General features: G+C 40.9%; 2 protein-coding genes across 2 annotated transcripts; one reads left to right on the forward strand and one right to left on the reverse strand.

Annotated features, from left to right (window-relative positions):
• Positions 1 to 1,847: 1,847 nt before the first annotated feature.
• On the forward strand, positions 1,848 to 5,321 carry LOC145489887 (BTB/POZ domain-containing protein 6-like). Its single transcript, XM_081468957.1, has one exon. It carries the CDS (start codon positions 2,786 to 2,788, stop codon positions 4,121 to 4,123), a length of 1,338 nt encoding a protein of 445 aa, XP_081325083.1. The 5' UTR covers positions 1,848 to 2,785; the 3' UTR covers positions 4,124 to 5,321.
• A 1,261-nt stretch (positions 5,322 to 6,582) lies between these two features.
• LOC145490058 (uncharacterized) lies at positions 6,583 to 8,488 on the reverse strand. Its single transcript, XM_081469165.1, has one exon. The coding sequence runs from the start codon at positions 8,285 to 8,287 to the stop codon at positions 7,721 to 7,723; it is 567 nt and encodes a 188-aa protein (XP_081325291.1). The 5' UTR covers positions 8,288 to 8,488; the 3' UTR covers positions 6,583 to 7,720.
• Positions 8,489 to 10,656: the final 2,168 nt, after the last annotated feature.

The following is a 10,656-nucleotide window of genomic DNA, read 5'->3' on the forward strand; positions in this document are numbered from 1 at the left end:
TCGGGTTTTTGCCGCCGATTTTTATTTCAACAATTTTACAGAGCGGAAAATTTTTAAACTTGGCGCACTGTTTTCCATATAAGGTAAAACTCCGACTAATGGCTCATAGTCGGAGTTTTTGAGCCAATCAGAGAGCTAGAAATGCAATAGTCGGAGCTGAGAATATACTAATAACTAATATTCGGGCCCACCACTGGAGGTGGTCCATTTTGAATTTGTCGTTCGATTTTGAAAAGCTGGTTCATTGCGTTCTTGTCTTCAGTAGATTTCACTTATGTAGGGAATTCGGGAAAGGAATGAATAAGTTGCCAGTAATCGGATACCCCGTGTTTGCGCGAAGAACTCTGGGATCGTCAGGGGGCAAACATTGCTACTCGCTAAAAGGAAATGTATGGCGAAAAGTTGTTTCGAGGTACAAGAAAACGATTTTTGAGAGGGATCAACGCTTTTTCGCCGTCGTTTTTATCGCAAATGGATTTAGGCAATGTTAATATGTGGAATATGTAAGTTTTTCTTTGAATAACCGTGAAATATGTGACAAAATCTATCGATAAACTCCGTTGTTTGGGTGATTTTTTGAAATTTACATCGCGTAATGGTCTGAAAATATTACAAAATTAATTAGGTATAAATCGAGACGGAGGAATAACCCAGTAAAGCCTTTTAAGTTGTGTACAGGCTACTTTTGGCTTATTTGAAAGCTCAGTCGTACAAATAATACTGGAAATAAGCCCGGTGGCGATCATTGTACTGTCAGGGGTTGATTTAATGACAAATGAGTCCGCGCGACTCATGCGGTGTGGCTACTGTGTTGCTCAAAGCCTTTGTTTTGCTTTTACAAGCACGTATTTCAGTGATTTTGCATTTCTATAACAGATCAAGGGTAGCTCCTTGAATATATCTCTAAGTATTTGTATTTGAAAGTGCCATTTGTGCGTGATTATGCTTTCCAAAGCTTGGTATTGACGGTTGAGTGAAATAGCCCGACACAAAGGGTAGTAGTTCATTCTGCAATTTTCGATTTCTGTTTTAGAGCTTCTTTTCTATCTTAATATTTAACTTCTCGGAGGGTCTTTTCTACCATTTGCTCCGGGTAGCCTCTCGAGATCAGGCGTGTATTGAAATTTTCAATATTCTCTTCAATGTATTTCACAATAAACCTCACGCAAGCAAAAGGGAGTTTATCGGTAATTTTTTTCACTTATTTCACGGTTATTCAAACAAAAACTTACATTTTCCATGTATCAAAATTGCCAAAATCAATTTGCGATAAAACAACGGCGAAAAAGCGTTGATCTCTCTCCAAAACCATGTTTTTGGGCGTCGAAACAACTTTTCGCCATACATTTCCTTCTAGCGACTTGCAATGTTTGCCCCCTGACGATCCCAGAGTTCTTTTCGCAAACACGGGTATCCGATTACTGGCAACTCATTCATTTAAGATGGTAAGAGCTATTCCTCTTGGTTGGCCCGGTTTAATTGATCGGAAAATGTCGTTCCATTTTTCCTCAGTCGGTCTGGCATGATGGAAACAGTGGGTGCTTTCCATTAAAAGGGCGCGATCCATTCAACCAAACTTTCTGGAAATTTCGGTCTAAAACTGAATGGATCGGTTCGGTCCAGCCGGAAAAGTTTCAACAAATTCGGTCCACCTTTGGAGGTGGACCACCTTTCTCAGTTGGACCGGTCCGATCGAAATGGACCGTTCCATTTGACCATTCCGACCCATTCTCAATCCCAGTACTTCGCTGTTCGGTATTTTCCAGGTACTGAAGGAAAACACATTGCAGCTTTTATGGATTGTTAACAGCGGATCTATCGATATCGGTGTACAGTTACTCGTAAATCCATTCGCAGTAACAACAGGTCTGTAGCTGCTTAATTCGCAAGCCAAGTGTATGTTTGGCTGCTAGGGGCTCTAAAAGACGATATATTTCCCGAGAGGAAAGTTCTTTTCGTCATTCGAAGTGGTGTTTGAACTCATACGGCAAATATCTAGGAACGGTCTGCTCAAAATAACCCGTTATACTGGTTAAATTACTACGCATGAAACAGCTCACACAAGATCATTGATATCACCGTCGAAATCGTCATCTAGCTCTAATACGAGCAACAGTGATCCAACATCCTCCATTTCGAATGAGCGCGAAACTCGTTTTTCGAGTGGAATGGAACGAGACCATTCATTCAGACCCGTTGCGATCCATTCGACACCAAGAAATTTTCGAACCTCGGTCCGGAAATTTTGGCTCTATGGATCGCGTCCAAAGATTCCGGAAATTTCGGTCGGAATTCAGATGGAAAGGTCCGTTTTGGTTTCTTCTGACCGGAATATTCGGGATCACCTCTGGAGATGGTCCACATTTTTCGGTCGGAATTTTCCGACCGAGATTCGCCGTTCCATTTCTTTGAGGCCCTAATTAGGGAATTCGGAAAAGGACGTAAAAATGGTAAGAGCCATTCCTATTGGTTGGACGGGTTTAATCGGAAAATGTCGTTCCATTTTCGTCGGGTATTCCCACTGATCTGTGACCGGTCGGTTTGGCATAAAAAAGCACCAAGTATTCCGATTGCTGGTCGATTGCGGCTTGTTGCAATAGGTGTTTCTCGCTGTTTCGATTGACGTCAGCTCACGAAATTACGACCAATCAGTGTCCAGAATGGTGTTAGCAATGATTACCGGAATTATCTGTGTCACGTTTCTATCGAAATCAAAGTAATACCACCGAGGAGTAGAAGGAGTTCAAGATATCGGCAAGGGAGTGAGATAAGACCTAGTGCAGTTATGGCTGTTGTCGACAAAAGCTGGCAGACAATGCGCTCATCTATCAAGGAGAGAGTGACGTTCCTTTTGAGCAAGGAGATTTTGAGTGATGTGAAGTTTGTTGTTCCATCTGGCGAAAGTGAAAGTAAGAAGGTGATCCCAGCTCACAAGTTTGTGCTTGCAATCAGTAGTCCAGTGTTCTTTGCCATGTTCTATGGTGAATTGGCGGAGACTACAGACTCTGTCGAACTGCCTGATTGTGACTACGAAAGTCTGATGGAGTTGTTTCGTTATTTGTACAGCGACGAAGTGAATTTGAGCGAAAGTAATGTAATGCAAGTGTCTTATTTGGCGAAGAAATACATGGTGCCTTCACTCGTTCGAAAATGCGCTGAATATCTGCGAGATAGCGTAGATGCATCCAATGTGTTTTTTATTCTGGCACACGCTCAGAAATTTGAAGATAAAGATTTGGAAGAGCGATGCTGGGAAGTGATCGAGAAACAGACAGAAGAAGTTCTGAGGTCAGATGAATTTGTCACAGTTGAGCGGTCTGTAGTCGAATCTGTTGTGACGCGGGAAAGGGTGAACGTGACGGAAGTGGAACTGTTTAAAGCTGTTGATCGATGGGCCGCAAAAGAAAGCGAGAGGCAAGGAACAACCCCTGGCGAAGCGAAGAGAGGAATTCTTGGAGAGGAGATCGTGAAAGCAATAAGATTTCCATTAATGACTGAGAAGGAGTTTATTTCTGTCGTCCCTCATTGTGACATTCTGACAACAACAGAAATTATCGACATAGTGAAACACTACAACGGTGTGCTGACGACTCCATTGCAGTTCTCATCAGCTCGACGAGTCAACCCCGATACGGCTATTTATCATTGTCATCGATTCAAAGACCTACCACTTCGAGCTCCGACAGATTCAAGCTGGTGGTATAAAGTCCCACATAAAGATCGTATTTGTTTCACTGTCAATAAGCCCATCCAGTTACTCGGAATACAACACTTCGGTTCTAAGGGTGGCCTATACAATGTCTCAGCTAAAGTGAAGGATATCAATGTTGGCTCCATTGTTAGAAAATCAGGATCCTACACTTCAGAGGAGCACCAGACTGATCAGTGTTATTACGCCTTTGATGTGTTGTTTGATCAGCCAGTTTACCTGGAGCAGAACAAGAGATATGAGTTAGTGTCGCTTATCACTGGACCTCATTCATGGTTCGGGTATATAAAAGGAAATGAGTCTGTTGAGTGCGGTGGAGTGCTGTTTTCCTTCAGCAACTCTGATGCCGCTGAACCTCTTAGAACCTTTGTTAAACAAGGCCAGTTTCCTGCTCTGCTTTTTCGGAAAGCTTAAACTAGGACAACTTGTTTTAGTCCGTGTTAAAGCGGTTTTCAATTGAATGTCGTAAAAACCAAAACCAAAGTAATCACTCTAGCCAATCACAAAGGATGCAGACAATCCAGTGAACCAATCAAACCTCAAAGTAGTTACACATAGCCGACGCAAAGCGCGGGGAACCATGAGCGAGCGAGCTATGATTGGTTTTGGTTTTACTTCCGAGACCACGGAAGACTATTCCCGGACTCACTTGTTAATCAAAAACTATTCAGTAGGTTGTTAAGCCAGCAGAGAGGTTTTGAGAAGATTATTGTTTGTGTCTTGATAAAAGGCGTATGAATTGTCTGAATATCAAAGTAGGTTTTGTTTTTATTTAAACATTGCTATATAGTTCACAGCCTCTTCTAACCTCTTTTGGATTCAATTAAATATGTCGTACATTTAATGGTTATGATAATGGTTATGATCATCCACCAAGCTATAGGCTTCTGATGAAAAGAGTTGCCCATTCCCTAAAACACGAGTCTTATACGCGGCACGTAGCCCTCAGCGAAATAACCGCCGTCTCGTTGTAAGTAAGCTTACCTTGCAAGCGACTGCTTCGCAAAAGAGACAGACTCTCACCACTGAGAAAAAGACGATGTCTATACTGATTACCTGACGGATTCTACCTTTTGTTTAGCAGCTCATTTCGCCACGAGTTGCAGTCAAACGAGAGTCCTAGTCTTAGTGCAAACCGTAACCTTTGAGTTTAGTGGGCTTGAATTTGATTACAGTGTGCGAGAGAGTGAGTTAGCGTGTCAGCATCCCAGTTTTTTCTTTGACAAATTAAGACGATCTCTCGCGCAGAAGGCGTGGTAGGCCCCTCGTGCGCCTGTCCAAGCCAAGCCGTGAAGTGAAATGAACAAAGTGATAGTTTGCAATGAAACTAGAATCAGAAATATACTAAACCTCGCCTGCTGGGTTCAATTGACATCTCGTCTTTACGAACATTTCATCTGGAACTGATCAAAACATTTCCTGTCCATTTAATAAAAAGAGGAACTGCACCTAGACTGTCAATGCCCAACTAGGGACACGACTTCTCATACATTTGTATTTTGACGCCTTTTTTTTCGGACAGGAATAATGTCTTAGACGCATTTTAAGTTGTTAAACTCGTTCGATCTGTGAAATTTAATTCATCATTTTAATTTGGCTTACTGAACCCAGGTTCCCATACCTAGACAGTATTGCCAGTGAAGGCAGGGTGGTGTAAAAATACATTAAAGCAAGAAATGGAATTAGAAGCCCTTGGTGCACTCGCAAGGACGAAAATTGCCATCGAATCAGCTGCCGTAATACCTTACGACGATTTTGTTGCAGTGAACGGCATAATGACGCAAAGCTGCAAATGAACGCCATCATAACACTGAATCATTAGTGTTTATGACACTGAATAGTTTACCTTGCGTGGTCTTTGCATTAGCAAACTCTAGCTTGTATTTGCTGACGGCGTAATCACTAAATTAGAACATGCGTGCCAATTTTTGCCACGGTGGGAGACCGATCATGGTTTTTGCAACTGTCCCAAAATTTCCCTACTGTTTCTCTATTTACATGTACAATAAGATAAAACTACTTGTTATAAATTATTCACGGCTTTCCTGACAGTCTTAACCAGCCTTAATGTGTTAACAAACGTACTTTCAAACTCACAAGGAGCGACAACAGCGTGTTGTTTCAGTTTTATTACTTCAGGTATTCTACATGAAGTTCTTGAGGCTTATATGTTTCTCCTGTTACCTTTTTGCCTTGAGAAGCTGTTTAGCAAATTCTTGTAAGATTAGACCTACTGTATTATTCAAAACTTATTTTGACCTCAATATTGATGACTTAATGGTTGGTTTCTCTTCAGCCAAAAAACAGATAAGTCATGATCACTTAGGCCACTAAATCAGTGTAAAGAACTGAAAACCCTTGGACAGCCAAATAAACTTAAACTGCAAAGAAAAATTGCTCTTTAAACAAAATTTTATAGCCTGCAAAAGCCTGAAAAAACCTGAACCGAAAGAAAAGTATAAAACGACTTGTTACAAAATAAGCAATTTTAACAAGAATTCCAACGGTTTTCTTTCCCCTTATTGTGACTTACATCTAAATGAACTTAATTTAGGCTGCAAAAGACTGAAAACGCATTGATAGAAAGAGAAATGCAAAGCTACCAGCCACAAAATAAGCAATTTTATAACAAGAATTCCATCAGTTTTGTTCCCTTTTGACTTCTACTTACAGCTAAACCGATTAGAAACAATCTACAACACATTGCATTACCCTACATTGCAAGTAAACTACATGACACTGTGTTTTACTACGTTAATTTAACATTCTCACGAATACAACTTCATGATCAACTTACTGCTGAAATAAAGCGCTACAAAAACTTCAAAGTAAGGCAGCGTCCACACTATGCTCGAGAAATTTGAAATAGGAAGCTTTATTTTTAGGGTTAGGCCAACCGTCCACACTAATCCGTAACGAAAACGAAGTTTTTAGTAAACGCTCTTCAAACCGGGCGAATTTGAAAATGGAGTTTTTCGAAAACGATGACGTCACGATGGTCATGTGATTTCCCTGACCGAGTTTTCCTTAAACACAAATCCAAAATGACCGCTGACTTTTGCGTTTTTAAATTCCCCCGGTGTAATGTACACGGAAAACATTTGATGCGTTTTCAGAGTGAAACCTCCGGTTTCAAATTTCTCCAGTGTAGTGCGAACCACGTAGCTTCGTAGACGGGCAAGCGAAGCACTTCGCAAGCTATTTATCAACGTAAAGTAGATTAAATGAACAATAGCCTCCATTTGGCGAAGAGTTTTCGGAGAGCGTGGCTTGAGGAGAACTGTGAGCTTTTAGGAATAGGTAATGTCCAGGGACAAATACTCGAGCATATTTTGCGCCAAACGGAGGTTTTTGTTTGTATCCTTCCTTGTATCCTTTCGCAACACGCGCAGTTTTCAAGAGAATATATGAAAGACCATATAGTTGAACTGCGGAGAAAGATATGAAGATATGACTGATCACGTACAGAGGTCGTGGGTTCGAATCCCGTTCAGCCTTGGATTTTATTGAGGCTTTAATTTCACATCTGCTTAAGTTGTGTGTATAACTGTGATGATCAGTCATATCTTCACGCGCAGTTTTAATAATAGACCAATTTCAATACATTAAAATTCAGCCTAAAACAATAGACCTCATCACGAGGCTCTGGGGAATGACTACAGAGTTTGTCGGTGGGGTTTATTCCCCGGGGCCTCGTGCTGAGGTCTATTGTTTTATGCTGAATTTTAATATATCTAAATTGGGCTATTGGGGAATATCACCCCGGTATTCCCCAGTTTTAACTTCTTTGGGGATGCGTCTTCCCACCCTCCTCCCCCTGTGTACACGGGGGGTAACTGGGCATTCATTCTTTAGCCCGGTCCCCTGTCGAGGTCAAAAAACACACTTTAAGAGTCTTCTTTGACAATAGTCACAAAAGGCATAGATGAAGGTGGAGGTAATATCTATGTCTACTCTGGTGAGATTTTTAACTAACTGCTGGCAAAATGCTGGTGATTCCAAGGCCGTGAATCAACGCACAAATATTTTCCAAAAATCTCCAGCTGACAAATTGTTAGTGGTATAACGGTTGTCATCGCAGTACAAGGTACTCCCGACAAGCCAATGATACTCGCCTTTAACAAATGCAGCGTATTCATACATCCTAAGGTCGTTTATGTGCTTTCTGTTTCCCCACTTTCCGGTTCTGTAACTCCACTTATCACACTGAACTGCTAACTGAGAGCTATCGTCATCCATTTTCTGAAACGAATTGCAGGACAAGGGAAGTTCGTCTGTCTGACCGCTGAAGTACTGAACCACGGCTGCACCTGCGCTGCCAGCGACAGTGGTCACGTGAAATCTACCTGCCTGTTGTTTATTGCAGTGGAATCTCAGCTGAGTGAAAGACAAATGTGCTTTCAGTTTATTCATGGCGCTCGTGGTGATACCCATTCTGTTGTTGTGATATTTACTGATTCCGCGGTATGATGTCTCAACGGCCAATCCAGAGGGTAGAGTAGAGTTATCCGGCATCACAACGTTGGCGACGAGGAGCCAGCCTCCTGGAAATAAACAGTTCAAAGACGAGAGACGCATCTCCAATACTTTACAATACAATACAATAAATTTTATTTAAGAACGGTGAAAATCTACGAGTAATTATAAAATAACTAAGTATAGTACAAAGTATGAACAAAGAAAGGTTACAATATGTAAAAAGTTACAATAGCGGAGACACGCCGTGGGCACAAGGCATATTCGGTAGATTATAGCGCTCACTTATCAGGACATTGCATTTACTTTAAAAGAGTATAAAGATTCCAACTACCTCCATCAGTTGTCATGTCACAAAAGACTTTTAAGGGATTTCTATCGTTCTCTGGGTCGATCCAGTACTCCCCGTCTCCTTTGGAACTTCCAAAGTCCCGGATATGATTACATGAACGACCAGGGTGCGAGGAATACCAACCAAGACGTATTTCTACATTTGAAATCAGAAACGAAGCTATATTATTCGTTGATTCACAGGAAAGAGATTTCTGAAATCTGTATTACTACAATATTGTGTTAGGAACTGATTTATAGCGGAAAACTGAAAAACTGTCTCATTATCCTAGCACGTTCTTTTGAGCTACTTCTAAGGCAAAGTCATTCAATTTTGTTATTTTACTTCATTATTTGGCATTTATTACCCTTATTTATTCCATTTCGAAACTCAAATTTAACGCTACAAATTATAGTGGAATGGACAATATTAATACGTGCTGAGTGATGAGAGGGTCTGATATTTCTTTACACTAGTTAAAGATTTTGAAATACGCCGCAATCGTTTGTTTTCGTTGACACTGTATTATTACAATTTGGTTTTTCATCAATAACTTATGTAAATATATACGAAAAAGATTGTGAAAGTTTACTGTTAATGCAAGGTAAAGATACTTTCAATGGTGCGTACTTAATTCTCCAGCATGGCTGAGAGTCAAAGAGAATAATGCGACCGAAAAAAAAGGCTCGCGGGCCAACGCCAGCTTGTTCTTTTTTGAACTCTTAATAATTCTTTAAAATAGGTAAGTTTTTTATCACTTCTGTCAACCTTTACCGTGATAAGTGGAGTCTTCATTGTGCTTCAAGCTTTGCAGACTTGATTTTCTTGTGTGGTCACTTATTTCGCATGTCGAGTTCCCATGGTAACCATCTTTGATGCTGTTGTAAGACCGACACTTTTCATTTCTAAGACATCGTAATCCGCAACCAAATTCATCAGTATCCAGGTTTTCGATGGCGTGTCCAACTAGTTGAAAACCTAAAGAAAAAAGTGTCGCAGTATATCTTATGATAACTTAAACATTTATTCAACATCAAACAAATGATGGTTGGTCGGTCCATAGTTTCTATGACATAACGTCACATTCTGTCTCTCTCTACCAGTTTCCTAAACTAACGGATAAAGAAAACTACCTTAATGGTAGATGGGTGGTTGTGTGTGTGATCGTTCGGGTGAGGTAAGTTTTGTCAAGAACTGTTGTTGGTGACTAGCGTTTCGATAACCTGAGCGGAAGTCATCTTCAGAGTCAGGTAACTAGTGTTTGTCAGTCGATGGTGTTATAAGTCTGGTCCGTTGAAAGTGATTGGTCAGTTTAGCCGTGAACGTGTTGGTAGAAAAACTGGTGTTCAGTTTGTCAGCAGCCATTGGTGGGTTTTAGTAAGTTTCGTTTCGTCTATTGTTAGTCAAACTAAGTCGGTCTGTATGAGGTCCGTCTATTGTTAGTTGCTCTGTTTGAGGTTGTTTGTCGACGTCGGTTTTATTATGTCCTGAATAAGTCGTTTGTAAGGTGCCGGTAGTTGTTAACATCTGTTCAGAGGCGTTCGTTCTAAGCTAGTGCACCAGCTTTCCAGAGTCATTTGTTGAAAATAGTTTGTACTGTAGGTTAATCACTGAGTAGAGTCCCAGTCGATTCTGTGGTTCGTCAGTTGATGACTGATGTACAGCGATGTGATGAGGGTGGCAAAGGGTTTTTGCCTGACGCGTGAACGCCCCAAAATTAGCAACGTGATGCGTGATTGAGACCAAATTAGCCGCGTGACGCGGGACAGAACATATAACGTGGTGCATGATTTGCTATTTTACAAGCGTTTCTTTTTGAATTTTTACTATCTCTGTTAATTTGGTTTCTAAGCGATTTGTTTCTCTGACCAATGTTTGGAATCATTACGTTTTTGAATGTTTAATTTAGCTCTGACTCTATTGGCAATAAGTGCCGTGATGTCACAAGTGAGCCCAGGAGAAGCCTTCTGGCAAACTCGCTTTGTTTTTGGCGGATCGTGTTGGTCAGCTACAGAAAGAAACATATTTTTCCAGGCATTCCACAAATTTTCAGGATCGTTGTAATGTTTCAGAGTTTCCCAAGGGAGCTTGGCTAATTTGAGAGTATCAAATTTCGAATAATCCCTGTATGAAAGTATGA

The sequence above is a fragment of the Orbicella franksi genome, chromosome 6, assembly GCF_964199315.1.
Source record: "Orbicella franksi chromosome 6, jaOrbFran1.1, whole genome shotgun sequence".
Lineage (NCBI taxonomy): Eukaryota > Metazoa > Cnidaria > Anthozoa > Scleractinia > Merulinidae > Orbicella > Orbicella franksi.